Source organism: Wickerhamiella sorbophila (assembly GCF_002251995.1).
Source record: "Wickerhamiella sorbophila strain DS02 chromosome Unknown contig3, whole genome shotgun sequence".
NCBI lineage: Eukaryota > Fungi > Ascomycota > Dipodascomycetes > Dipodascales > Trichomonascaceae > Wickerhamiella > Wickerhamiella sorbophila.
Genome location: NW_020194004.1, coordinates 1,643,739 through 1,671,206, shown reverse-complemented (window position 1 = coordinate 1,671,206; position 27,468 = coordinate 1,643,739). Strand labels below are relative to the sequence as shown.

Here is a 27,468-nt window from a genome sequence, read left to right as displayed (position 1 = left end):
TCATTTTGACGAACGGAATGGAAAAGGCTAGCTACGATTCACATCGGGGTATTGGGACTTTTAGCCACCACCCCTCAGTATTCCATGGAAACGCGCTGGTCTGTGAGACTTAGTCAGATGACCACCACCAACGAGACGACAACCAAACCGGTGGTGCCGAAGGATAGCAAAGATGCTACCAAGAAAACCAAGAAAACCAAGAATGAAGTTGAGGAGCTCAGCGAAGAAGATCAAAAGTTGAAAGAGGAACTAGAGCTTCTGGTTGACATTCTGGGCGAGTCCAACGAGAAATTGTACCCTGATGCCCTGGAGCGCCTCAAGAACGCCATCAGGACCTCAACGTCTAGTATGACTGCAGTGCCTAAACCACTCAAGTTTTTACGCCCCCACTACGACCGTATCATGTCAATTTATGATAAATGGCCCAAAGGTGCCAACAAGGTGAACCTGGCCGCAATTTTATCCGTGCTGGGCATGGCCGTTGATGGCGCAAATGACACGCTAAAGTACCGTTTGCTGGCCGGACGTGATGACGATTTTGGCCAGTGGGGACACGAATACATGCGCCATTTGGCTCTTGAAATCGGTGAAGAATTCCATTCTCGTATTGACGAAAACAAGAATACCAAGGATCTGCTGGATCTGAGCCTTGAGATTGTTCCGTTTTTCCTGAAGCATAATGCCGAGGCTGATGCTTGTGATCTCTTACTTGAGGTTGAAAACATCGACAAAATCGTTGAGTATGTGGATGAGAATACTTTTGCCCGTGTGGGCCGATACTTGGTGAGCTGTGCTCCATTGCTTTCGCCACCTGATGATGAGGTTTGCTTGTCGACTGCCTACAATATCTATTTGCAGAATAACAAGCTTCCTGATGCTCTGGCTCTCGCTATTAGACTCGACGATGAACGTATGGTTCGTGCTGTTTTCGATGCTACAGATGACCAGCTCGTACGCAAACAGCTGGGACTGCTCGTCGGTCGCCAGCGTCAATGGTTCTCTTCTGAGGACAGTGAGATCCAAGAGGTTGTTTCGAACACCAAGCTCAACGAGTATTTCTCGTATCTCGCCAAGGAGCTCAATTTGGAGGAACCCAAGCACCCCCAGGATATCTACAAGAGCTATTTGGAGAATTCGCTACTTGGAGCTGCGTCCACACCAGATCCTATGAAACAGAACCTTGCTTCTGTTTTTGTCAACGGGTTTGTTAACTGCGCATACGGCAAAGATGAGATCATTGAAACTGACCCCGAAAACAAGTCTCGGATTTATCACACCAAAAACGCCGGCATGACCTGTTCCGTGGCATCTTTGGGACTATTGCACATGTGGGATGTTGTTGAAGGTCTTGGAGTTCTTGACAACTATCTATATTCTCCAGAAGAATGTATTAAAGCTGGCGCCTTGCTCGGTGTCGGTGTCGTGAGTGCTGGTGTCCACGACGAAACTGATCCCGCTTTGGCCCTGCTGGGTGAATACTTGGAAAATCAAAGCAATCCTCTTAGGACCTCTGCAATTATTGGATTGGGTTTGGCGTATGCTGGTTCTCCCCGTGCTGAGCTTTCGGATTTACTGCTTCCTCTGGTAGTCGACTCCGATTTGTCCATGGAAATTTCGTCTTTGGCCGCTCTGTCTTTGGGGTTGATCTTCGTCGGCACAGCCAATGGTGATATTACTACTTCAATCATGCAAGCTCTGCTGGAGCGGTCTTCTGCAGAGCTCAGTGACAAGTGGGCTCGTTTCATGGTGCTTGGCCTTGGCCTGCTTTACGTGGGCAAGGCAGACGAGATTGAGGAGATCATCGAGACTATCAAAGTTATCGAGCACCCCATTGCACTCATGCTGGAGGTTCTTGTTACGATCTGTTCTTACTGTGGGTCAGGTAACGTCTTGCAGATTCAGAAGCTTCTGCGTGAATGCTCCACCCGCCCCTACGAGGATGAGGATGAGGACGACGAAGACGAGGACGAAGAGGTGGATATCGCTCCTCATGAAGCAGGCATTGCCCCCGGTGCGCCTGCCATCGGTAGCGATGAGAGTGAGTCTGGAGCCGAGGACGCTAACGATACTGAGATGCAAGACGCTTCTGAAGCAAACGAGTCTGTTAATACTGAGATCGAAACCGAAACCAGTTCGGGTGATAAGCACTTCAACAAGGCTGAGGATAGACAAGAAGCGGCAAATGTCAAGGCTTTCTGTGTGCTCGGTGTGGCGCTTATCGCTATGGGTGAGGAAATTGGATCCGAGATGGTCATGCGTCATTTCGGCCACTTGATGCACTATGGTGACGCTCCTATTCGTCGTGCTGTTCCGCTGGCAATGGGTTTGGTTTCTGCATCCAACCCTGAAATGAAGGTGTACGAGACCTTGTCCCGCTATTCCCATGACGCCGACCTCGAGGTCGCATCCAATGCAGTGTTTGCTATGGGTCTGGTAGGTTCTGGTACTAACAACGCTAGAATTGCACAGCTCCTCAGGCAGCTCGCTGTCTACTACTCGCGTGATCCTGACTCGTTGTTTATGGTTCGCATCGCTCAGGGATTGTTGCACCTCGGTAAGGGAACGTTGACATTGAACCCACTTAACAATGAGCGTTTGAATCTCAGTCGGGTTGCCCTAGGTGGCCTTCTGACCGTTGCAGTAGCTTTGCTCACTCCAAAGTCGTTCATTCTTTCTCAGAGTCCTCAGATGCTGTACTTTATGACGTTGGCCATTCAGCCTCGCATGCTGGTCACTGTCGACGAGAATCTTGAGCCCATCAAGGTGAATGTAAGAGTTGGCCAGGCAGTTGACGTAGTTGGCCAAGTGGGTAACCGCAAGACCATCACTGGTTGGGTCACTCACACCACACCTGTCCTGCTCGCCATTGGCGAACGTGCTGAGCTCGAAGACGATGAGTACTTACCGCTCACCTCGACTCTGGAAGGCATTGTGATTCTTAAAAAGAACCCTGATTTCGAGGCGAATTAGACTAATACCTGGCTGCCTCGATTAAAAATAGTGTAATAGAAGGGATGTAATGGAAGGGTATAAATGGTTATTTTTTTTCATAAATAGTATACGTCTATCATAGCTCACCAGACAACAGCGCCTCCGTGGCCCGTGAAATGTACTCTTTGCGCATGTTCAGCTTGCAGTTGAACTGTCGTTCAAGTTGGGCTCTCACAGTACGCTTGGTAACCTTGGTAAGATCTGCAGTGGCCAGAATATCTCTAATGGCTGCAGTGAGATCTGCATCAGTTGGTTGATTGGCAAAGTTGGTTTGATCATAGTCCTCAGTGGCAAGCATACTTGCGCGAGTACGGTATGAATCGAGCGATACACCAGAGGCTGACCGATTGAGAGTGGCTGGATAGTAGCTGACTGCATCAGAGTCGACAACCTTCTCATCCATTTCACGACGCTCGAGCTCAGACTTGTAGTCTGCCCACAGCCTGAGAGGAACATGCTCAGACGCTTCAGCACCCTCTTCAGAAATAACAGCCATTTGGCCCTTTTCATCAACAACAACACGAGTGGAACCCCACGAGAAGTCGTCCATGTACCAGAAGGCATAAAGAGGCAAGGCAAGAGAGAAGATTGGAATCGCAAGAAGGTATACGAACATCCAACCCACCATCTCCCATTTACGGCGAAGCACAAAAATGATGGCTTGTAGACCATAGATACCGCACAGCATGGCAATAGAGGTCCACGGAACATCATCAGAGCGTGAGCTGCACAAGTAGATGAGGTACGCGAGGTATGCACATGTGACAGGCTGAATCAAAGTACTGAATAGATCGATCAAGACAATAAACCGCATCGAGAAGAAACAGAAACCACAAAGCTGAGACATCGGAACCAGCTCAACCAGGTTATGTACAGTTGAGTTGATCCAACGACGTCGCTGAGACAAGAAAACTGACCATGTATCCGGCGCAATGGTCCAGGCTTGAGCATGTCGCAAGAATTTGGTGCTGTACTGCGGATTGTACTTGAGCAAAAGTGTAGTCAAGTAACGATCCTCACCAAGATGCAGCAGATTTTTGGTATGCAGGGTGCGGACGTTGTTTTCCGCGTAGTTGTCGACAATAGGGTTGCTCACAAAAATGGGCTTTGAAGTACGCTGCTCATAAATGCGATACAAGGAAAAACAACCGGGTAGACACGTAACTGATCCAAAGAGAGACTCGAAAGCTTTGGCAAGATTGTGCGAAATGTAGTATTCGTAAACTTGAATCATCGTCACCAGCGAGTGACGAGCATTGCTCAACGCGGTCTCACCACAAACGGCCTGAATGCGGTTATCTCTCACCATTTTGCCAACAAGTTGAGAAAGCGACTCTGGTGAAACAATGGTATCGGCATCGACTTGCATAATATATTCATAGTATGCCGGGTTCACACCAACAGTGTACTCAAAGTGGCGATAAAGCTCCAATTCGAAAGGACTCATAGGAGTGTTGTGGTGGACACGATTGAGGAAGCGCATCAGAATCATCTGAGAGTCACGCTTACCACGATTGCCAGGTCGCAGCTCATTAGGCTTGCCAACTTTGACGAGGACAAGATAGGGAACAAGATGGCCACCGACTTCGTAAACACCATAGTAAATCTTACCCATGTTGTACTGTTGATCACCATCACCTAGGCCCTCCAAAGAAAGAGCAGGCGGGTCCTGACCTTCAGAGCCACCGAGAATATCCAGGACGAGTTCGGGTGTAGTCTTGTCATTGCCGGCACCACGAATGTTACCATCACAGACAATCACCAGAATCTTTCGCTTATCATCATACTTCGTTCGGGCAAGCGAGTCAATTGCACGGCGAAGAGACTTCTCATCTTCTGTATAAACGGGAACCTGGCAAATGATGAATCTGTCAAGGTCATCCGGATACTCGTAGCTTCCAAATTGCAAAGCTGCCAAGAATTTGATCAAGATGATTGCTACGACGAAACAAGTAATTGCGAGCAAAAAGTATCGGGCAAACATACATTTTGCCGAGCCACGAGTATCAAGTTTGCCAATCATGAACACGTTGTGCATGCAGCGATTCATATTGTCGCGAACTTGGTCGTCGATATCAAGGTCGCGGTACTTGCCAGACACATCTTGACCAGCAAAATTTAGAAACAGATTGACGAGGTCCTCTTGCATGAAATCTTTGTTAATATTGGGCGGTGGCACATACCCAGCCGGAGCCTTTGTGTAAACATTACCGCTAATGTAGTCGGTGAAATCATACACAAAGCCATTCAGACTAGCAACAGACTTCTTCTGATTTTCTGCCATCTTCTTGACATCCTCAGGCGTATAGCCAATGTAGCTCTTCAACAAATTCTTGTTGAAAAACTCCATCTTCTCAAGATACCAGTCAGGCCGTGAATCATTCGTAAACGATCGGAAGTCATGGTATTGCGCATTCACATCAGTGTAATTGTTTGGATCACCCATGACAATGAATTCTGACATGGTGCCATTGACACCGCCACAAACAGCCGAAATTTGCATCGGGAAAAGATCACTAGAGATCTTGCCACCATAATTAAGAATGTCACCAGTGGGAACAATTGAAGGATAGTGCGCGGAAGCAAAGTGCGTGATATCGTAAATAGTACCGCGAATGGCAGTATAAACATGCTTGGTGTTACTCTGATAAGAATAGCCCGCTAATTCTCCAGCGCTCATAACATTCTGCAGCGGGCAAATCAAGAACGGGAATCCAATCAAGAAAAGCACACAGCCTGCACACATTCCCCAAATGATCAAATTGATAGTGAACTTCTCGCGCCATGCGATACGGACACTCTTGAACTTCATACCTCCCAGAAGCTTGATGAAAAACTCGGGGACCCAAAAAGTGTAAAGCCAAACAATCGTCATCCAAAGGCGGCGAGACGGAGATGTCGTTTGTGGAGCGGTGAAATCTTCGGCCTCATCAAGTGCCTCACCATTGTCCTCAAGAAGAGCGCTACTGCCTGCGAACTTGAACATGTTGGAAAAGCCACCAGCCATAGAACGAGTTTCGAGATCATCATACATGTATGCTTCTTTGAATTGATCTTCTGGATCGTTGGCGAACTTTTTGGCAGCACGCTCAGCAAATGAGTTTGTGGGGTCCACAAGGGCAAGCCATGCACCTTCACTAAGGAAAACACCTGTGGTACCGGCCTGGATATCTCTTTCACTCCAACCTGATCTCTGTATTAGTTTAATAGCTTGAACACGCTCTGACTCACCAACTTGTGGGGTATCGAATGCAGTTAGATTGTTCATCCTAGCAAGCTCAAGATACTCATGAAAGGGGCTGAAGAGAGAAAGATCCGTAAATTTGGTACGCTTGGCAATGTCTGGAATGCCAAGGCCAGTTACCTGCTGACGAACTGCTCGAGCATCAAACGAGTTGGACAATCTATGGTCGTTCGGCTTTATGCAAAGGACAAAGTAAGCGTTGTGGTCCTCGAATGTCTCGAGCATATTATCAAGGGCCAACACAAACTGGGCTGCAGATCCCTTTTGTTTCTTAGCGTCAATGCGTGCGTTGCGGGTACCTTTAAATGTTGCTTGTCTGCGCTGTTCTTCAGCAGCAGAATACCTTTGACTTCTTTGGCGGCCAATGCCATCGCGATTGATAAGAGATGGTTGACGACGAGGTTCAGAGGACAGCGTGGCACCAACAACTTCGTGGGACTCACCAAATGTGTCTGTGATAACTGCAGTTTGCTCGAAAACATCTTTGAGGAAACCAGAAGAGGTGCTGGAGTTGATCAGATTTATAATAGCAGCAGAAATAGCCTCCTTTGCGTCGTCAAGGAGTCCTTTAACAGAATACTCGACCTCGCCATCAAAGTGATTCACAACAAATGAATTTGTGTCTGCATAAGGCATAACAGTACGAGAATCTTTAAATCTCTTTGAGATACTGTCCATGAGTTGAACGTCTTCCTTGTCCCGCTGAGCATAGTCATTGATGACCGAAAGTAAGCCCAAGCTAGGGCGCACAAGAGTACGAACAGTTTCAGTGTTATCGAAATACTCAGTCGACGATACCTCAACATCCTCACGCCCCAGAACATCGTCCGACTTTGTGAAATAGTTATACATCATATAATGGTACAACATTTCATTGGCAGTGTTATGGAGTAAACAGTCCAGGGCCGGAGTAGAAGCAGTGTTAAATCCAGGGAAGTCAACAATCGAAATGGTACTTTGAATGATGGGATCGTAATCTGCAGCACTTGCCCCAGGAGCATTGCGCGAAAGCTCTCTATTGATATGCTCAAAGATCCACGAAACAAGCAAAGTGTACAATGTTCTCGCAATTTCGTCACAGTTTTCACGGGCACCTCGTTGGTCGAGGACAATTGTGACTCGGTCTTTATTGATTGTCACCGTCTTGGTAACAAGACACTGAGTCAATACATCGGGGTCTACGCCCAAGAAAGTTGCTACCACTTCGACAATATCTGGGTTGCCAACTTCTACTGCAGTGCCCTGAGCAACGGAATAGTCCATATTGGCCATTCTGAATTGGACCTGGCCCAAGTGCAGGATGGCCGCGAGAATCTGAAAGATATTTGCAACATCAGACCGAGAAAATCCTAACGAATAAAGACTGCTTTTGAGCTGCTTGAGTTTAATCCGGTCGTCGATGCCCGCCTGCCGTAGTTGAGACGGGTGGCCAAGATACCTAAAGCGGTTGTTTGCGACATCGGTCAGTTGAAGGTGGTAACGTTCTTCGTCAGTAAGTCCATTGACCATATAGTAAAAGACGTGGTAGTTGCGCTCATTTGTAGGAATTTTAGTGACCCGACTCCGCTCTAGACGGAAATCCATCAAAGTACACCCAATGAGGTTCGAGTCCTTGTCATACTGCAATTCTTGATTGAGGCCCATTTTCGACGCAAAAGTGGAGCTGGAGTTTTTGACCGTCGAAAAGGCCTCTAAAATCGGCTGCACCTTACGAATACGGCTGCTCAGAGGGTTCCCCGCTAACGTGAGGATGTGTCTTGTGATTGCACTAGCAAACTCACTTTTGCCTGTTCCGTGCTCACCCAAGAAACATACCACCTGGGACTCGCCACGCAACTCCATACGGTTGCAAATCTGAGCAGCAAACTGACGGAAAACTTGATCCTGGTTCACATCAAGCGGAGTAAACGTGTTTACTGCCACAAGAGCTCTGGTTGACACAGTGGAGAAAGGAATGCCTTGATGGTACTGGGAGGCAATGTGGGATGTGATTCCTCGCCCATCAAGAGCATCCGGAGGTAGTCCAGAAATATCGGTCATTTAATAGCAATAAATGGAAATTCCCACTAGTGTTTTTTTTCCACCTAAACGTAACACTATGACCGGTTAGATAATAAACAAACACCCGGAGGTCCTAAACTCCCAATCGCTAGTGGCGCTATTATTAGAGTGCGGTTTGATGCAGTACTGGGAATCTGTGCGTTTCGCTTAAACATTCTGGAAGGTGGACTCTAACTATAGCCCGATATAGTAAAAGAAGCATTAGCAGCATGTGACGGCTCCAAAAGCATCGAGCAAGCTATCGAAACTACTTAATTGTACACTTGAATCCCTCAACCGCACCCACGTGTCTGGATCGCGTCCGTTGTTTCTTGTCCACTATGTGGTTCGGGACCCCTCACGCCCTATACCTAGGGACCGCTCGCCAGGCACCCACTTTAATTAGACACACATATACACCCTAACCCAACTACCCTGGCCAGGTTCCCAAACAAAAACAAAAACGCTAATTAACAACCAACACGACTGGATTGCGTATTTGGGCAAGCTTTCGAGGACATTCGCTCTTGTTGTATAATCAGAGTGGTTTGTTGGTAGTTTCTCAGCGATCTTCTTCGCACTGCTATTTTTTCTGTGATCTAGAGCTCGACCCGCAACATGGAAGTTCCCCTGTCGCAACTTCCGAATCCACCAAACACATCAGCCTTACTAGGCATGCTTCACGCATCCTATGCGCGAACTGATGGCGGGCCCCGTTCGCTAGCGATCGATAGCCAGTCTGTGCTCATTCTTGACGGCCTGGCTTCAGCAGAAATGATCGAGCTCGCTTGGCAACACGCCTATCGTCGAAGCGAAGACGAGATGATTTTCATTATTCCCACCCATTCAGCTGCTTTGTCGCCGTTTATTTCTGCAGTTTCATCGATGCCTGGTGTAGACCCCAAAGTTATCAAGGCTCTGTCCCTTGTCGAATCGTTTGTTCATGCTCAGACCCCCGCGAATCTGCGAATGCCTTTTCATAACGGTTTGCGGGTTTCTTTCAGTCTGAATAGCCAGGGAGCCATTGTTTCTACGCGTGTATCTTTGGCTGAACAGCCGCTTGGCTCGCTGGCACCGTTGGTGAGCCTGCCTCCCAAACCGGGCTATCGTTCGTTCGATGTATTCTACCATCTCTTATATTCCCAAAAAGACCGTGCCGATGTCCTGAGTTTGAAAGCTCATCCCTATCAGTATGATCTACTCAAAGGGTCAAATACATTCACTCTGCCTAACTGGGTGCAAGACGCCGATGATCATGCTCTTGCCAAAGACTGGTACGATGCTATGTTAGAGTGCTTCCCCAAGGATTTTCGTAGATCGGTTATGACTGCTTTGTCTGGTATTCTTTTGCTTGGTAACGAAGACAAAAACGATCAAGCTGATGGCGCAATGCTTATTGGCTTGGACGCTAAAGCGGGATCAAACTATCCGTCCCATGAGCTCGTTGCTGCTTCTTATGTCAATTTAATTCAAGCTGTTGTTGCAAAAATTAACGACTACCTAGCTGCTCTTGATTTACAAGAACGCTACGAATCCCCTGCAAACGACAATTTGAATGCAATCGCTGCCGTCGTCAAAATTATCGAGGGTACACCTGAGAACCGCTTTGATGTGCTCCAGTACGTTTTTGATAATGGCACCGGCATCAATGGCGAGATGGTCCGAGATGGTATCAGTCTACCAAAAACCCCTTCGTCGATTTCTAAAGCAATCAAGCGCTTAAACACTGGCAACCCTCCGCCTATGCTAACTACTATCGACAACTTCGAGTCTTTGGTACATTCATCAGTAACATGGCCTTCTATTGCTGCCTCCTCACTTCCAAAAGAGTCAGAGGATATTCTGGACAACCCAAACGTTTTCCGTCTCGATGATGAAAAGGCTTACAATAGGGTTTGGATTCAGCTTGCGATGGCAACCATATCAGATGCCAGAGGAGCTGCATCTCTACAATGGGACACTTCTCTGGTATCTGAACAAATTCGAGAATTCTTCGTCACCGAATGGGCTGGCAAGCGCGGTCCTGTAGATTACACTGCCGATTTTGGCCTGGGCGAATTTGTGGAATGGTACCGGCTCATTCTACCGTCAGGTCCAGGAGGTCTGCAGCTCGAAAGTTGGGCACAACTAAGGGGCTGGGGCGCTCGTGACTTTTTCTATGGTCGCAGCCGTATTTATTTGTCCGAAATGGTCTACCAGGAGCTGGAAAACGAACTTTTGAATGCACAAGGCGGCGTCCCAGCTTTCTCAAACTTCCCGGCAGCGTTCCAACCCATGAATGCACCAGCAAACATAACCCCCATGAATCCTTTCGGCGGCGGATCATCGGTCTACAGCTTCGGAAACGATCGCCGCTCCCTTGTGCCGACCATCCCAACCGCTAGGGAAAGCCATTTGCGTAGTACCAAGAGTCCGGGGAATATGTCTTCTCGTGATTTCAGAGGTCCCCGTCCGCAAAGTATTCAGCAGCAAATATATGACGAAGATGGTAATGTTCGTCAAGTGGAAGAGCCTCTGGGTGAAGGCTTCTATGATGATGATGAGATCTTCGAAGATGAGCGTGCTTATCTCCAAGGTGATTACAACGAAAAAGATGGCCGGCATATTGAAGTCTATCGTATGACTAGAGAGCGACGTGCTTGGGTTACATTAGTATGGCTGTTGACTTGGTGGATCCCCTCACCTTTCCTGACATGGATCGGGCGCATGAAACGACGAGATGTACGTATGGCATGGCGTGAAAAAGTGGTGATTTTCTTCATTATCTTTTTGCTCAATGCTGGTATCATTTTCTACATGATTTTCTTGGGCCGATTCATCTGCCCTGATTACGATAAGGTCTGGAATCACAAGCAGCTGCACACGCATCAGGGTACCAATGATTTCTATGTGGGAATCCGTGGTCAAGTATACGACATCACTAAATTTTACAAAATCCAGCACTCTGACAATGGTATTGATACCACCCCAGAGCGGATGCTGGAGTTTGCCGGTCAGGATATTACAGACTACTTTATGCCCCCCATCTACCTTGCTTGCCCTAGTCTTGTTACAGACCAGTCCGTTTCACTAACCTACAATGATACTAATGCACCTTACATGGCCATTGCTAACCACGCTAGCGGAACCTACCTTGTTCCTCAAACCACAACTGCTCTTCACAACGATACCTGGTATGATGACATTTTCAAGCCCAAGATTGCAGAGTACCACAAGGGTCGTCTTGTCGAAACGCCTAAGCAGATTGAGAAAATTGCAAACGACCAGAACCGATACGTTTTCATGATCAACAACAACATCTATGATGTGACTGACTATATGTTGACCATTCAGAAGTTCCCCGTGACTCAGTCTGTTCTTTATCAGAAGTACTCTTTCTTCCCCTCAGCAGTTGAATCTATGTTCCGCAATTATCAGGGTCTGGATGCTACTGAGCAATGGAACAAGTTTGATGAATCAACCAGGAAACGGTCTCTTGAGTGTTTGGACAACGTTTTCTACTATGCTGAAAAGGACTTCCGTGACTCGGTGAAATGCCAGGCTTCTAATGTTATTTTGCTGGTTATCGCCGGTATTTTGACCTCCATCACATTGATCAAGTTCTTGGCATCTATTCGATTCAGTGCCAAGCCAATTCCTTCCCAGCAAGATCGGTTTGTTATTTGCCAGATCCCTGCTTATACCGAGAGTGAGAATGAATTGCGTCTTGCCATTGATTCCCTAACAAACCTAGATTATGATCACCAACGCAAGCTGTTGGTTGTTATCTGTGATGGTCTCGTTGTTGGTGCGGGCAACGATTTGCCCACTCCTGAAATTGTATTGGATATCTTTGGCCACCAAGACCGTAGCTCTGCTCTGCCAAAGGCATACCATGCGATTGCAGAAGGTGCGAAAGAGCTGAATTACGGCAAAGTTTACTCTGGTATCTACGAGAACGAGGGAAACACTGTTCCTTATCTCGTGATTGTCAAGGTCGGCTCACCTCAAGAACAAGAAAATGGAAGAAACCCTGGTAATCGTGGTAAGCGTGACTCTCAGATTATTTTGATGAATTTCTTGAATCGTGTCCATTATCAGAAACCCATGTGTCCTTTAGACCTCGAGATCTTCCACCATATGAACAACATCATTGGTGTTGAACCTGAGCGCTACGATTATCTGTTTACCGTTGATGCCGATACACGTGTGCGTCCCGATTCGTTGACCAGATTGGTCGCAGCTTGTACAAATGACAATGGCATAGCCGCCGTCTGTGGTGAGACCAGTATCGAGAATGAACAAGAGAGTCTGAGTACCATGATCCAGGTTTACGAGTACTTTATTTCCCACCATCTGACCAAGGCTTTCGAGTCGTTATTTGGGTCCGTCACCTGTTTACCTGGTTGTTTCTCTCTGTATCGTTTACGCACTGCTAAAAGGTTCAAGCCGTTGCTTATTAGCGACGAGATCATCCAGGAATATTCGCTTCGACATGTCGATACCTTGCACAAGAAGAACTTGTTCTCTCTTGGTGAGGATCGTTACTTGACGACTTTGATGTCCAAACACTTCCCGCGCATGAAACTGAAGTTTGTTGCAGATGCTAGATGCCAGACCCAAGTGCCCAGCGACATGAGGGTTCTTCTTTCTCAGCGCCGTCGTTGGATTAACTCCACTGTCCACAATCTTGTCGAGCTGCTGCGCTTGGATACGATGTGTGGCTTCTTTTTGTTCAATATGAGAGGTGTCGTGTTTGTTGATTTGATTGGTACTATGATGCTTCCCAGTGTGGTCGTATATCTTGTTTATTTGATCTACGTCATTGCTAGTCATACGTCTCCTTTGCCCATCATTTCCATTGTTCTGATTGGTGTTGTGTATGGTTTGCAGACACTTGTATACATTATTCATCGTCGTTGGCAGCACATCTTCTGGATGGTGGTTTATTTAGCGGCCTACCCCTTCCACTCCTTCTTGTTGCCCATTTATGCATTCTGGAACATGGATAACTTTACCTGGGGTAACACTCGTATGGTTCAAAAGGAGTCCGATGGCAAGCGGGTTATTTTACAGGATGATGACGACGTCTTTGATCACCGCAGCGTGACATATGAAAGCTGGAACGAGTATGCTCATATCAATGGCTTGGAAGGCGAGCACCGCCCCATCATCTTTGACCCCAAGCAGGGCCGTATCTTGCAGAGTGTCAATATCTTCGACACGGCGTCTGTCATTGAGCCTGAAAAGAGCATTAGACCTATGTCTGTTTACTCACGCACCCTCACAAACAATTTCACCGAGAAAGTGTTTGATGCAGGCACCGAAGCCCAGATCCGGTCTACTGTCAAACAAGTACTTGCTGCTACCGACTTGGATACCATGACACCGCGACAGCTCCGTGATAAGGTTGGCGATCTGCTTGGCGTAGAGTTCGATCGTGAGCGTGCGGTTGCTGTGGACCAGATTATTGACGAGGAGCTCGATCTTATGGACGACGAGGACGATATGGATGCTGGAGAGTTTGAGGCCCCCGCCCAGCCCATTCCGTCCTCAGACAACGGACCGTTCGATGCTCAACCTGAGACACCTTTTGAGAGTAAAGTATGACTGCATAGTTAAATCAAACCATATTCAGGTTTCTCCAGATGCCCGTCGTCGAGGCGACCTTGTGCCCATTGCGTCATCTATGACCAATCATACCCTACAGCTCCGGTTGCCGTTATACTTACAGCAAGATGTTGCGATTGAACTTTGCTCGCTTTGCCCAGACTGCTCGCCCTGCTATTGCCCGCCCCGCTGCTTTTGCTCGGTTCATCTCGTTCAAGCAAGAGGACCAGCCTCGCTTGCGAATTGGCAGTGAAGCACCTAATTTCAAGGCCCTGACTACTTCTGGTGAGATTGATTTCCACAATTTCATCGGCGACAAGTGGACTATTCTGTTCTCACACCCTGCTGATTTCACTCCTGTCTGCACTACTGAGCTGGGAGCTTTTGCTGCTCTTCAGGACGAGTTCACCAAGCGCAATGCCCAGCTCATTGGTCTGAGCGCCGATGAGATCAAGTCGCACGACGAGTGGGTGCGCGATATCGAAAAGTTCACCAGTCACGGTAAGAAATTCGACTTCCCTATCATCGCTGATGTTGACCGCAATGTTGCCTTTTTATACGACATGGTCGACGAGGAAGGATTCAAGAATTTGTCCAAGAGCGCTATGACCATTCGCAATGTCTTCATCATTGATCCTTCCAAGATGATCCGTATCTTCTTCGTGTACCCTGCCAGTGTTGGCCGTAACACTGCTGAGGTTTTGCGTGTCCTGGACGCTCTGCAGCTTGCCGATAAGGAGAACATTGCCACCCCTGTTGACTGGACTCCTGGCAAGGACGTTATTTTGCCGCTCTCGGTCTCCGTTGAGGAGGGCAAGAAGAAGTACGGTGATGTCGATGTCAAGACCCCTTACTTGCGTTATGTCAAGCCTAAGAATTAGTTAGTAGTACTACTAAACGGACTCTGTATACTCTAGGACGAGATTTTGAACACTTCTATGCGCTGTTGCGGTTTTCAGAGCGGTAGATAAAAGCTCCTTTTTGTCTGCACCGCCCCAGTTGCCCTCAGAGTTGAGAAATTTAAACAGAAAGTTCAGCTTATCACGAATGCCATCTTCAGCTAGCCGCCGAACGTACATGTCGACAAAGCGTTTGAGTTCGGAGGTGGACTCAATCATCGCCGCAGACACAATGCGGCTCTCAAGATGGGCAATAGATACAACGTCCTCGAATCCTTGGTATCCGTCTTGTAACATACGGTTTTTGGCCATGCGCTGTAGCTGCTTGCCTCGGGCTCCGGCCCTAACCAGTGCCTCGTCGTTGGTTCTTCGTTCAGCCAACGAGATCGGACCAGTTGCTGTATGATCAAACAACGTGGCAAAGCCTGTAGAGTCCCAATATTGCGATCCATAAGCCCAGAACGGCTCGGAGATACGGCACCATGCCATCAGGTCGCTAGAGTAACTGTAACAGGCACCTGACGACAATGCGATAACAATATGACCCTGGTCGGTAATTAAACATTGAGTGATTGAGGGGGCCTTCAGAAGACCGTTTTCAGCATACTTGGACGCGGTGTCCAGCACCGGTGCCACTGAAACAGGCGGGAAAAGAGCCCTTTGTTTGGAAATATCCCAGGAGTGAACCATTCCAGTCGACGTTATTGCGACCAAGAACGATTTGTTCGCCTCCAAAATAGTTAATGAGCTTCCCAAAGCGATAGGAGGAATGATGCGAGTTCCAACCGGGGATAAAATATGAATAATACCATCGTCTGTCGAAGCAGCCCAGAATGTATCTGCCGAGCCGGTAAGTAAATGTGCATGGCCAGGAATATAGTCCACAAAAATAACACGACCATTATGGGTTACTGTCAAACGGGCTGGGTCGTGAACATCGCCATTGCGAGCTTCGAAAACAGACTGACCGCCAAAGTTCAAATGAGTATACACCTTTGGTGTAGCCAGCCGTACATTAGAGACTGTAGCAGCCGGCGAAATAACAGCTGGCCTTATGAATGAAGCATCTTCTTTGGGCTTTTTAGCCGGCGGCGCCGCCCCGTCTTCCTCAGACTTGCGTTTAGTACCAATCACTAAAGAAGACACTCCTCCTCTAGGAAGGGCCTGGGTCGGTCGACTAAATTCGGGTGCTAGTTGGGGTGCCGGAGCCGCAGGGGCCGTGGCAACATGGCCAACGGTTGGTTCTTCGGTCACTAGCATAGGGGCCACACGTTTTTTCCCATCTTTGGTGACAGTTACTTTTTGTTTCCGCACAGGAAGAACATTGACGGGCTTTTCAGCAGATTTAGTAGCAACGACTGGTGGATGGCTGATCTCAGGCGCTGGTGGTGGGGTCGCGGATACGGGAGCAGATATTTCGACCGGCACCGGTGTTTTTTCTTCGGGCTTCGGCTGAGATGTGCCATTTTCATCTTGAGCAAGCTTCTCCGCAACTTCAAGTTGTTCAACACTTTCAATCATATCCATATCGGAGGTTTGACCACCATATCTTGATAGCTGCTGCTGTACCACTTCGGCTGATACCGGCCAGCCAAAGTCACCACCGTCGAAAATAGCGGCCAGGATCGACCCATCCAGAGAGGCAACATAGAGTGTCAGCCCATCAGGTGCCCAAGCAAGGTCACTAATCGCTTTCAAGCTAACGTTATGAGCGACAAGTAGGGGCCGCGGGTTGGCGGTGTTCCAAATAGCTAGAGTGCGGTCTTGACCAGAGGATGCAACAACCGACATTGCATCCTTGACATCATCGCCTTGATTTGCAACATATAGCTTAGGGCTGAATTGAGCAACTTCGGTTGCACCTTCATGTCCGACCAAAGAAATATCAGAATCCCAATCGCCGCGATTGATGATCGACACTGTAGATACTGGCCCATTGGTAGCATTAGAGCATGCGATATGCTCACCATTCGGAGACCAGCTACACCTTCTGAAGTACGTGCTAATCGGGGAATTTTTGAAGGGCGCTTCCACAACATATTCAACGCTAAAAGTGAGCTCTGTGGGTGAAGTTCTGGCGTAGCGAATAATACGAGCCGTACGGTCATCTCCGCAGGTAACAAAATATTTGTTTGCAGGATCGAAAGAAATGCCCTTGACATGGCTTTGGTGAGAATCAATGCGTTTCAATTTCTCAAAAGTTGTACCGCTCCAAACGATAATTGCAGAGTCTAAACCAACCGTTACCAGCAGTGACGAGTCAGGAGACCAGGCAAGATCTTGAATATCGTTGTCATGGCCAATAAGACGTTTGCGTGCAGTCCATGCCTCGGTATCTTTCTCGCCTTGTTGGCCAAACTCCTGGCGGGGCGCCCGCGTCGCGTCGAGTTCCCAAATCAGAGCAATCCGATCATCACTTCCCGAGGCCAGGTACCGGCCATTGGGAGAGAACCTCACCACCGTCACGGCACCGGTATGGGTAGACATGGAACACAATTGCTTGGGTCCTTTATAGTCGGGACCTCCAGCAATCGCCTTTGTCGACCACAGCCTCACCTTGCCATCCAGACCGCCTGTCGCCAAACGAGAGCCATCTGGGGAAACCGCAACGGAGTATATCTCGAATTGGCGATGTTCGTCCCGATGCTCTAACCAAGCGGGTTTCACTAGGCGCATATTTCCACGGAACTGAAACGCGCCCTTTCGATCAAAGTGTATTTATAATGAGGGGTGTAACCACGTCCTTCTTACACCCTGCTGCTTAGGCAGGGAAGAAAACCCAGACAAGGCAAAAAAACCACCGTCATTGTCCCAGCCAGTTTCTGTGAGGATCAAATGGAAATGGAAACGGATTTGGAGGATACATGGATTGCGAATTTCTTGGGTACCAAGGGGAACGAGTATTTCTGTGAGGTTGATCCAGAGTTCATTTTAGACAGGTTCAACCTGACAGGGTTGAACGCCGACGTCCCCAACATCCACGACGCCATCGATGTGGTTACCGGCTCGTCTGATGTCAATATGGACGGTTTGAACGCAGAAGAGGAGCAGCAGCTCGATGCGAGCGCTCGCCATCTCTACTGCCTTGTTCACGCCAGGTTTATTCTCACGACTCGTGGATTGTACAAAATGATGCTCAAATACCAAGAGGGCGACTTCGGCCGCTGTCCCCGTGCTCTGTGTCGCTCACATATTCTCCTCCCTATCGGTCTGCAGGACGTCCCTAATATCTCAAGCGTAAAGCTCTACTGCCCAAAATGTGAGGATATCTACAACCCCAAGTCCAGTAGGCACGCTAACATCGACGGTGCTTACTTTGGAACGTCTTTCCCCGGCATGTTTTTCCAAGTTTATCCGAAACTGCTTCCAAGGCACAGCGAGGAGCAGTTTTGTCTCAAAATTTTCGGCTTCAAAATCCATGACCATGCTGAGCACTGCCGTTGGCAACAAAAGCAACGCGACGAGCTAGAAAAACGTATCGCAGACAAGCCAACCTCATAGTCTTCACTTATAAGCCGTAGGTTTATCCTATTTATTATTGGTATGCAGTCTACTTGAGGTACTCGTTCATGGTCTTGGCCCAACGTTGGATGGCCAGGACAAGTTTGTCGTCGGGGACCGAGGCGAAAGTGCCGCGGAAGAACATGGCGTTTTTATCATCTTCTGACTCCTCGACTGCGCGAGGCTGGGGAGGGTCGGTATTGTCCGGGGCAAAGAACCAGTGGCCGGGAACCAGGAAGACACCGTTCTCAACACCGAGCTCATACAGCTTCATCTCAATAGCTTTGGCGTCGGCGTTGTACTTCTCGTAGTCCTTGAAGCGACGGGCATCGATCTTCAGCCAGAAGAACATACCCGAGGTAGGCGGAACCAGCTCGTACTTGCCGGCGGGCAGCTCCCGGTAGATGGCGTCGCAAGTGACGTCACGCTTCTTGGTGTAAAATTCACGCAGCTTGATCAGCCAGTCGAGATAACCGTCCTGGCCCCAACGAGTGAGTAAACCATAAACCAAACTCTGGGAGAAACCAGAAGGAACCTGGCAAGTGCTTTCCAAGAGGCGCAAGTAGCGCTCCAAGAACATCTTGTTAGCAACAATCCAGCCAATGCGGGTTCCAGGAGCCAGCACCTTGGAGAAACTGTCCAGACGAACAACGCGACCATCGACATCGTAGTCAAGGAAAGACGGAGCCAGGGACTTGATCAGGCCGTCCCGATCAAGGTGCTGTTCATGCTTAGCTCCTTTTTCGTAAACGGGCATCTGCAAGTAGTAGTAGGGCTCGTCCTCAACAATTAGGAAGTCGTACTTTTGAGCAATTTTGTAAATAGCCTGACGACGCTCAGGAGAAAGCGTGGACCCAGTGGGGTTCTGGCCGGTAGGGATCGTGTACAAGTACTTGGGCTTGGGACCAACCCAGTTGGCAAGTTGAGTCTCAAGAACCTCAGGGATAATACCATCCAGATCCATCTTGACGCCAACAGGAATAGCCCCGTTAGCACGCATGCACTCCAGCGCAGAGGAAAACGAGAACTCCTCAACCAGAACAGGCTCGCCGGGGTTGACAAAAGTGCGCACTGTAGCGTCCAAACCGTAGGTGTTGCCAATAGTCAAGACAACATCCCAGTCGTCGTAGCCAACGTGGTGGACACGGCGTGTGTGCTCCTTGATGTACTCCCGGAGCAGCACGTTACCGTGAGACTGGCCGTACTGCAAAGAAATAGAGAGGTTGATATCATCAAACTCCTCAACATCCTTCTTGTACACCTCAATGTCAATAGTATCCTTGGCCTCAAGAATGTCCTTGTCAATTCCCTCGTTGAAAGGAGCTGCCAGAGCCTTGGCACTGACCTTGTCGTACGGGAACAGGTCGGGAAGGGGCAAGCCACCACCCAGAGAGCAGATTTTGGGGTTGGTAAAGTGCACAAAAGCCTCCTTGAGAGGCGAGGGCTTGCGCCGTTTCGCTTCTTCAGATAGGAAATGAGACAAATCAGGCATTTTCTGTGGGGAACGACACCTGGGGGATTTGAGTCAGAGTTTATATATTTTCAGCTTAGATAAACCTGGGGGATGGTGTTTGGGTTGGGGTATCGGTGACAGCCTGCATGGCCGCTGTGTTGAATAAACGAAATGCCATGTAAAAGCATGTAACACGAATGGTGTAAAATTTTACTGATAATAATTTATAGATAAAGGCATCAAAGCAAAACCACCCAATAAGATCCAATATGCAGCCGGGGATGTAGTTGTGATTCGGTGCAACTGATTATCCTTCAAGCAGGAATCGTCATGTTGCATGGCCGCGCAGAACGCGAGCACCAACCTTATCTCAACTGACTGTAGATGCTCAAACGGGAGTCGCCATCTTTCGTCTTGTCACCTTGATAAATATTCCACAGACGCACGGTTTCATCGCCGGCACCCGACGCTAGCATTTCTCCGTCGTGACTCTGTGACAGCGAGAGCACCCGGCTCTGATGGCCGGTTAGCGACACCACCTGCTGCATGCTGGGATACTGCCATATAGCAATTTGATAGTTTGAGAATCCATGCGAAGACACGATTTCTCGAGTCTTGGCACTCCATAGCACATTGCAGACCTGGGAGCCGGTATCGAACTCAGAGAGCCGCTGACCGGTCAGCGTATTCCAGAAGATGAGTCGCCGGTCGTACGTGCCACCACCAGTAGCCAGTAGACCTCGGTTATGGGGGGACCACGCAAGAGCCTTGACCGCACCACGGTGCTCTGAAAACTCATATAGCGGTTCTTGGCTCATGCCATCCCAAATAAATACCTTGTCATCGTTAGCGCCCGAGGCAAGCTGGTTGAGCTCAGTGTTCCAACGAAGACCGCACACCTGACCTCGATGTGCCTTCAGCTGATGAGTGTACTGCACATGGCTTCGTACATCATGGTGGAGAATCGTCGTATCCTCCGAGCCTGACGACAGCACATGGCTATTCCATGAAAGAGACATAACTCTTCGAGTGTGGCCGCGCATTTGGCGAATACACCTTGAATTCTCAACGTCCCAAATCTGTACCAACCCGTCTTGAGTGCCTACCGCCAAGTGAGTCCCCGTATTGATCCAGGAGACTGAGCACACCTTATCGGTATCAAGTTGGCACAATTCATGTACTTCCTCGGTTTCGCGATTCCATATATACACAGAAGAGCCCAATCCGACAGCTAAATAGTTTTGGGGGCCCCATTCCAAGAGGTTGAGGTAAAAATCATCTGCATGCATAGGAGCGTCCAGCGCTTTATAAGGAGTGCGTTCAATTTCCCGTGGCCGTTTCTTGGGCGATAATAGAAACAGCTGCGAGTCTAGTCTCATTGGAGAAGAAGAAAAAACCTCGTTCTCCGTGGCCCTGGTAGCTCTTTTCGAAGGCGAGTAAGAAAACAGGTTTCGGTTTTTTCTTGGCGTCGTCGGCAGCGATTGGGTTTCTCTTCGTCCTCCACGATTCTTCCTATCGGGACTAGACCCAATAGATGATTGTGGCGAGGACCACGACGATGTGCTCGCCGCTGATGAGGGTAATTCCGTGCCAAACAGCTCAGCTTTCAAAACTTCAGAGTACGCCTGATCAGCCACTTCGGAGTTGGTAACAGACGGAGAACGAGCTTCACCGGCAAGACTGAATGCCCCTGAAAGGTCCATGGCAGAGCGATTGGGTATAAAGCGGTCTCTTGTCCGCTTTTTCCTTGGCGTGCTGGGCACCGACCCCAGTCGTTCTTCCATTGTCAAGATTACCTAACTCAAGACGAAGCTATATTTCACTCGAGCTGGGGTTTTCTTCTCATAAGGGGAATTTACATATTGGGTAGCGCTGGCTATGACATTTTCGGTATGTTTTAGCTGCCATATATTAACTGTTGTAGTGGCTGTGAGGTTACCACAAAGTGACTTCTATATAAACATTTAGAGCATTAATTTCCAATCCTGTATCATTTCAAAATGTCTATGCTATCCTCCGTCTACCCAGCTGAATCTCCAGACCACATGCGCAGGCGCAAAATTGTAAAGAAAGGGTTTCAGCTCTGTTTGATGGTCTGTGGCCGCACCGGTACCGGGAAGTCCACCTTTGTGAATACGCTGTGCGACGGCAAGATATTTAGTGATAGCGAGCGCCAGGTTGCAGTTCATGAGGACGGTATCACACGTGATATGCAAATTCGTACTCATAAAGTTGACCTTTGCGAAGAAGACGGGACTGTGATCGCGTTAACCGTGGTCGACACGCCTGGGTTCGGTGACAACATCGATAATTCGAAATGCTGCGGCACCATTCTGAACTATTTGGAAACTCAGTTTGACGAAGTTTTAGCTGAAGAAAGCCGAGTGCATCGGAATCCTCGCTTTGATGATAAACGTGTTCAGGTTTGCTTATACTTTATCGCCGCTACAGGCCATGGTCTTCGCGAGCTCGACATTGACCTTATGAGCACTCTGTCCCGTCGAGTTAATATTATTCCGGTCATTGCAAAGGCCGATACTTTTACCGATGAGGAACTGATTATCAACAAAACCAAAATTCTCGCCGACATTGAGCACTACAAAATTCCTATTTTCTCGTTCAATTATGCCGAAGACGAAACCGACCAAGAGGTTATTGATGAGTGCGTAGCTCTTCGAGCGCTACTTCCCTTTGCTGTTGTAGGAAGCGATGATATCTACGAGGTCGACAGTCAATTCGTGCGAGGCAGAAGCTATCCTTGGGGGTTTGTGAGTACTGAAGATCCAGAGTTCAGCGACTTCTCCTATCTCAGAACTGTTATCTTTGGTTCCCATTTGCAGGAACTAAGAGACTTGACTCATGATGTCATTTACGAAAAGTACCGCTCCGATAAACTTAGCGCCAACGCAAGCCTCATCCCTCCCCGCATCAACGACAATCGATCATACAATGATTCCATTCAGGAGACAGGGAGCTTAGGTCGGAGCATGGGCCGAATGGCCATGTTTTAAGTACTTTACCTAGTTTTACGCATATTTACAAATAGCCCACTGCGCGATAGGCCTTTTCAAGGGTGCCAGAGGTCCGTTCATGGGCAATGTCACGACCATGGTTCGCAAGCGACTCCAAGTAAGCTTGGTCAGAGACCAGACGGTTGTATTCTTCCCTGATGGGCGAAAGAGACTCGATTAGGCAGTCAGCAACCGTATCCTTAAGTTCCTTGTGGTTTTTCATAGGATGCTTGGCTAGAAAGTCGGGGGCTTCCATGTCTTGCAATCCAGCTGCAATCGACAACAGGTTTGCAACAGCCGGCCGCTGCTCAGGGTCCCAGGTAATTTCTCCCTGCACTGAATCGGTCAGGGCCCTTTTGAGCTTTGTTTTGATCTCTTCTGCGGTATCCGTAACATACACACAAGATGTCTGATCCGGGTCGCTTTTTGACATCTTTTTGGTTGAATCACGTAGACTCAGGATCTTTTTGTGAGGGCTCAGAACAGTCGCTGGAATTGTGAATGTCTCACCAAATCGGAAATTAAAGGCTTGAGCCAAATGTCTGGTCAATTCCAAGTGCTGCGATTGATCTTCACCCACGGGCACATAACCGGCCTGGTGGATCAGAACATCAGCCGCTTGCAAAGTTGGGTAGGAAAACAACGCCAAATTTAGGTTTGTCAAATCGCTGTTGGTAAGGCTGGCCGATTCGTCAAGATTTGCTTTTGATTTCCATTGCACCATCCGGTTCAAATAACCCATGCTCGAGATAGAGGATAGAATCCAGTGCAGCTGAGCATGAGCAGGAACATCGCTCTGAAAATAAACAGTACACCGTTTGGGGTCAATTCCACTCGCAATTATACTAGCCAGAGCCTCCCAGCGTTGCTTTCTTAGCTTTTCCGGAGATCGGGCTACGGTAATGGCATGCAAATCTGCAATCATAAACAGTATAGGAGAATTTTCTGGAGCGCTGCGGGATAGATCCACCCACGATTTGATGGCTCCCAGGAAATTCCCCAGGTGGAACACGCCCGTGGGCTGAATACCGCTGAATATAGCCTTGCCTGGGAGAACGGATTTCACCCCTAGTATAGTGCTCATAGTCTGAGTCAGTTGGGTTGAGGGAAACACGTGGGGTTCTTCTATATGTATATACACTAAAACTCGCTCATACGAGTGACATTTTCAGAGGTCCAGTTTGACTCTCCCAGTAAGCCCGCGACGGGGGCATCATTATTGAAGCCGGGGTTTCCAGCAACATAGGCGATGTACCCAGGAGGACCACAGACCACAGCAAGAGACGGGCCTTTCAAATAGTTTGGTTTATAGGATTTGTCGGCAAACTGTGCGACTGCATTGGGCCAGGTTGACGCTGGTTGTACGTCTGTAGGCTCCACCTCCTCGGGGGTATCTAGCGCCCGGGGCTGCTTGGGAACCGGCTTCGGGATATCTTGTAGCGTTAGAAACTTGTTTTCGTCATCGACATAGAAATGGAACTTTGCTCGGCCAACTTTCTCGAGGAACAGCATAAAGCGAGTGAACGGAATATCTTGTCTCGATCTTACACTGTGGTAGACATGTGTAAACCCTTTAGGCGGATTTCTAGACAGTAAAGTCTGGAGAGCGGGGGCAATGCCTGTTCCAGCAGTAAAGAAAGCAATGTTGTCCGGAATAGCTGCAGGATCAATTGGTTTTTCCGCTTTCATGCGAGTCGGAAGATCCAGCATAGGCTCTCTAACAGGGCTCATGTCTGCATGCGTGTAAGGGAACTTGTGCTCAACATACGGTCCTCTAAGTTCCACCTCACTTCCAACAGGAAGACTGTGAAGGTATCTTGACATCTCGCCGTCGTCATATTTCTTCACAACAAGAACAAGACGGCCCTCGTCTGGTGCAGAGCCGAGAATACGGAGTAGTGCCTTCTCTTCACCATTTTCTCGAGATTGCATATAGTATAAAGGAAGCGGTGTGTATTTTCTGGCAATCTGAATCTCTGGATGCTTGACCTGCACACTCCAAAGCTTTTTACCATTCCAAAGGGTTCCTCCATTCGTCAAAATATCCATGTGGGCTGAATACTTGGGTGACAGCTCAATAGCAATTAAATTGGGACCGACCTGCTCACGATACGTGATTTTATAGGCCGTAAACTTGTTTAGTGTCAAGGTAGTCTGTTCTCCTTCTTGGATGTTAAAGATATAGTTCAGAGCATAGCCAGCCCATAAAACACCAGCAACACCTACTAACATGGGAATATGTTTTCGCCAGGCGCTTGATTCAGGAGGTGGCTGTGGCTTCGCTTTGGGCGGAGGGGGGTACTCGTACGTCACCCTCTGGATAGGCGTCGTAGGTCCCCGTTTTTGCTGGATTTGAGACTCGTCAGCGAACCAGCTCTTTTTCGCGGGAACATTCTTTTTTTTCTGATGCAAAAGTAAACAACTAGAAAAGTTCCGGACCGGTATCTTTCTTATAGGCCCAGTTCTCAGTGCAATAGACATGACCTCGCGGGACTGAAAAATAGTGACAAATCCAAAGAGGCTTCCCCAGATATTTCAATGGCGTCAAAACCGCAGCATAAAGACAGAGTATGGCAAGTAGCCGTACATCCAAGACTTCCATTAGTAGCAAGCTGCTCTGGAGACAAAACGGTGAACGTATATCGGGGCCCTGACCTCGAATTGGTCAAAGATTTAACCGAGGCTCACACCCGGAGTGTTCGATCGGTGTCTTGGAAGGCTATCGGAGCGCCCACGCTTGCCGCGGGCTCATTTGATGCTCAGGTGAGTATTTGGACAAATGAACCCCCCACTTGGGAATTTATGGCTATGCTCGAGGGTCACGAAAACGAAGTAAAGGGGGTAGCCTGGTCCCACGACGGCGCATTTCTTGCAACTTGTTCGCGAGATAAATCTGTATGGATTTGGGAAGTTGATGAATCTAATGAGGATTTTGATTGTGTTGCTGTACTGCAAGACCACACACAGGACGTTAAACATGTTGTATGGCATCCCAGTGAACTGCTGTTGGCGTCGACTTCTTATGACAATGAAATACGACTCTGGAAGTTAGATGATGACGAGTGGATCTGCGTCTCGGACCTCAAGGGCCATGAGTCTACTGTCTGGGGTGCAGCTTTTGAGCCCGCACCTCCGCAGCCAGAGCAGGACACTGGTGAGGTTCCGCACGCCCGTCTTGCAAGCTGTTCTGATGATATGACGGTCAGAGTATGGACTCGCAAGGGCCGAACGGGTGGCACTCAACCGGGTCAATTGCCTTCGGTTGCCCGCTGGGACATCCTAGCCGAGGAATGGGAGCAAGAATGTGTTCTGCCAACTGTGCACACTGACACAATCTACGCTGTTGATTGGAGCCAGCACGGAATTGCTAGCGTCGGGGCAGACGGGCGTTTGGCTATTTATACCTTTGAAAATAATAAGTGGACAGTTTCAAAGATCGTTCAAAACGCTCATGGTGTATACGAAATTAATACCGTCTGCTGGTTCGGAGATAAAGTTTTGACGGGGGGCGACGATGGTCGTGTCATTGCGCACCCTATTTAATTATTCAAGATTTACTGGAATCACAAAGTGTTTGATGGGCTTTTCAATGGTCCAGACGTCTACCTTGTGTAGATCAAGGTTTTTTGAGTTCTCATCTTCGTCCACGATATCAAACTCTTCCTCACGCTCAGTGTATATTTCATTAGCATGCAATTCAACGAAATCTGTTGCTAGGGCGCTCCAATTTTGGGGCTGCTCGGCGGTAAAAATATGAATGTCTCCGCTATCGATGCCAGTGGTTGCAAAGCATTGGCGGTTTGGCTGGAAGTCAATACATGCCAAATTCTCTTTGGGGCCCTCGAAAATCTTTACCAGTGATCCCAAGTTACCCTCCCACATATAAACGTCGTTAGTTCCTCGTCCAGTGCCCAAAATCAGTTCTCCACTTGGCGAGGTGGCCGAAGCGACCCATTGATGCTTCTCTACTAGGTCAATGAACTTTTGTGATATTTCCAGGTTCCATGAATCAGGTGAGGTTGTGAAATTGGGGAGCTGAACTTTTCGGATGGCTCTGTCAGTTGATGTGCAAACCAAAAAGTCCGTACCTGGGGTATAGCACATATCGATAATAGCACTTGAAGATATTTTGGTGGAGTAAACGAGCTCGCCCTCAAGTGTCACTATCATTATAGCTCCTTTGCTCGATCCCAAAATAACGTGGTCTCCTGTGGGGGAAAAGAGGGCCACTTGAACTTTACCATTACCACCGTCAGGTAACGTCAATTTGCTGGTAGACGTATCCTCATTGATAGTAACCAAAACAGGGTTGGCGTTCAACAAAGCCGCTACAAATACATTATGATTGTGGGGATGTAAACTGGCCATCCAAACAGGACACCCCAAATCGACCGTAGCGGCAGGCCCATTTTCGATATCTTTAAAGTCCCACAATATGCATTGCCAATCCCGCGATGCACTCAATAAATATCTAGAACATGAAGACCATGATAGAGTTTGTATCACTCCTCCGTGCCCTTTTAAAATCTGTAACGGCTCCCAAGTATCACAATCATAGACCACTACATCCCCATCCAAAGTCCCGTTGGCCAAATAGTCCCCAGTAGCACTGAATTTTATTGCGGACGCATTGCTCTGTAGTGTGGCAGTATGCTTTTCTGGATACTCTTGGGCCAGCACAAACTGGTCGATAACCGCACGGTTCATGTAAAATCCCCGCGCGCGTAACGGATTCCTTCA

General features: G+C 48.4%; 13 protein-coding genes across 13 annotated transcripts; 6 read left to right on the top strand and 7 right to left on the bottom strand.

The window, feature by feature from the left end:
- Positions 1–84: 84 nt before the first annotated feature.
- Positions 85–2,970, top strand: B9G98_02845 (26S proteasome regulatory subunit RPN1; the record flags this gene model as incomplete). The annotated part of the gene is made up of 1 exon (XM_024809402.1): positions 85–2,970. One exon carries the CDS (start codon positions 85–87, stop codon positions 2,968–2,970), a length of 2,886 nt encoding a protein of 961 aa, XP_024665170.1.
- Positions 2,971–3,067: 97 nt separating this feature from the next.
- Positions 3,068–8,275, bottom strand: B9G98_02844 (Chitin synthase 8; the record flags this gene model as incomplete). The annotated part of the gene is made up of 1 exon (XM_024809401.1): positions 3,068–8,275. One exon carries the CDS (start codon positions 8,273–8,275, stop codon positions 3,068–3,070), a length of 5,208 nt encoding a protein of 1,735 aa, XP_024665169.1.
- A 618-nt stretch (positions 8,276–8,893) lies between these two features.
- B9G98_02843 (Chitin synthase 6) lies at positions 8,894–13,864 on the top strand (the record flags this gene model as incomplete). Its single annotated transcript, XM_024809400.1, has 1 exon — positions 8,894–13,864. One exon carries the CDS (start codon positions 8,894–8,896, stop codon positions 13,862–13,864), a length of 4,971 nt encoding a protein of 1,656 aa, XP_024665168.1.
- Positions 13,865–13,992: 128 nt separating this feature from the next.
- On the top strand, positions 13,993–14,745 carry B9G98_02842 (Mitochondrial peroxiredoxin PRX1; the record flags this gene model as incomplete). Its single annotated transcript, XM_024809399.1, has 1 exon — positions 13,993–14,745. One exon carries the CDS (start codon positions 13,993–13,995, stop codon positions 14,743–14,745), a length of 753 nt encoding a protein of 250 aa, XP_024665167.1.
- A 12-nt stretch (positions 14,746–14,757) lies between these two features.
- Positions 14,758–17,439, bottom strand: B9G98_02841 (Protein HIR1; the record flags this gene model as incomplete). The annotated part of the gene is made up of 1 exon (XM_024809398.1): positions 14,758–17,439. One exon carries the CDS (start codon positions 17,437–17,439, stop codon positions 14,758–14,760), a length of 2,682 nt encoding a protein of 893 aa, XP_024665166.1.
- Positions 17,440–17,598: 159 nt separating this feature from the next.
- On the top strand, positions 17,599–18,264 carry B9G98_02840 (Casein kinase II subunit beta-2; the record flags this gene model as incomplete). Its single annotated transcript, XM_024809397.1, has 1 exon — positions 17,599–18,264. One exon carries the CDS (start codon positions 17,599–17,601, stop codon positions 18,262–18,264), a length of 666 nt encoding a protein of 221 aa, XP_024665165.1.
- Positions 18,265–18,313: 49 nt separating this feature from the next.
- B9G98_02839 (Aromatic/aminoadipate aminotransferase 1) lies at positions 18,314–19,756 on the bottom strand (the record flags this gene model as incomplete). The annotated part of the gene is made up of 1 exon (XM_024809396.1): positions 18,314–19,756. One exon carries the CDS (start codon positions 19,754–19,756, stop codon positions 18,314–18,316), a length of 1,443 nt encoding a protein of 480 aa, XP_024665164.1.
- Positions 19,757–20,082: 326 nt separating this feature from the next.
- B9G98_02838 (Protein FIZZY-RELATED 2) lies at positions 20,083–21,501 on the bottom strand (the record flags this gene model as incomplete). Its single annotated transcript, XM_024809395.1, has 1 exon — positions 20,083–21,501. One exon carries the CDS (start codon positions 21,499–21,501, stop codon positions 20,083–20,085), a length of 1,419 nt encoding a protein of 472 aa, XP_024665163.1.
- Positions 21,502–21,717: 216 nt separating this feature from the next.
- Positions 21,718–22,728, top strand: B9G98_02837 (Cell division control protein 11; the record flags this gene model as incomplete). The annotated part of the gene is made up of 1 exon (XM_024809394.1): positions 21,718–22,728. The coding sequence occupies one exon, from the start codon at positions 21,718–21,720 to the stop codon at positions 22,726–22,728; it is 1,011 nt and encodes a 336-aa protein (XP_024665162.1).
- A 25-nt stretch (positions 22,729–22,753) lies between these two features.
- Positions 22,754–23,812, bottom strand: B9G98_02836 (Tryptophan--tRNA ligase, mitochondrial; the record flags this gene model as incomplete). Its single annotated transcript, XM_024809393.1, has 1 exon — positions 22,754–23,812. The coding sequence occupies one exon, from the start codon at positions 23,810–23,812 to the stop codon at positions 22,754–22,756; it is 1,059 nt and encodes a 352-aa protein (XP_024665161.1).
- A 56-nt stretch (positions 23,813–23,868) lies between these two features.
- Positions 23,869–25,209, bottom strand: B9G98_02835 (Cytochrome c mitochondrial import factor CYC2; the record flags this gene model as incomplete). Its single annotated transcript, XM_024809392.1, has 1 exon — positions 23,869–25,209. The coding sequence occupies one exon, from the start codon at positions 25,207–25,209 to the stop codon at positions 23,869–23,871; it is 1,341 nt and encodes a 446-aa protein (XP_024665160.1).
- Positions 25,210–25,266: 57 nt separating this feature from the next.
- Positions 25,267–26,230, top strand: B9G98_02834 (putative cytosolic iron-sulfur protein assembly protein 1; the record flags this gene model as incomplete). The annotated part of the gene is made up of 2 exons (XM_024809391.1): positions 25,267–26,202; positions 26,225–26,230. 2 exons carry the CDS (start codon positions 25,267–25,269, stop codon positions 26,228–26,230), a joined length of 942 nt encoding a protein of 313 aa, XP_024665159.1.
- Positions 26,231–26,271: 41 nt separating this feature from the next.
- B9G98_02833 (Set1 complex component swd1) lies at positions 26,272–27,435 on the bottom strand (the record flags this gene model as incomplete). Its single annotated transcript, XM_024809390.1, has 1 exon — positions 26,272–27,435. The coding sequence occupies one exon, from the start codon at positions 27,433–27,435 to the stop codon at positions 26,272–26,274; it is 1,164 nt and encodes a 387-aa protein (XP_024665158.1).
- Positions 27,436–27,468: the final 33 nt, after the last annotated feature.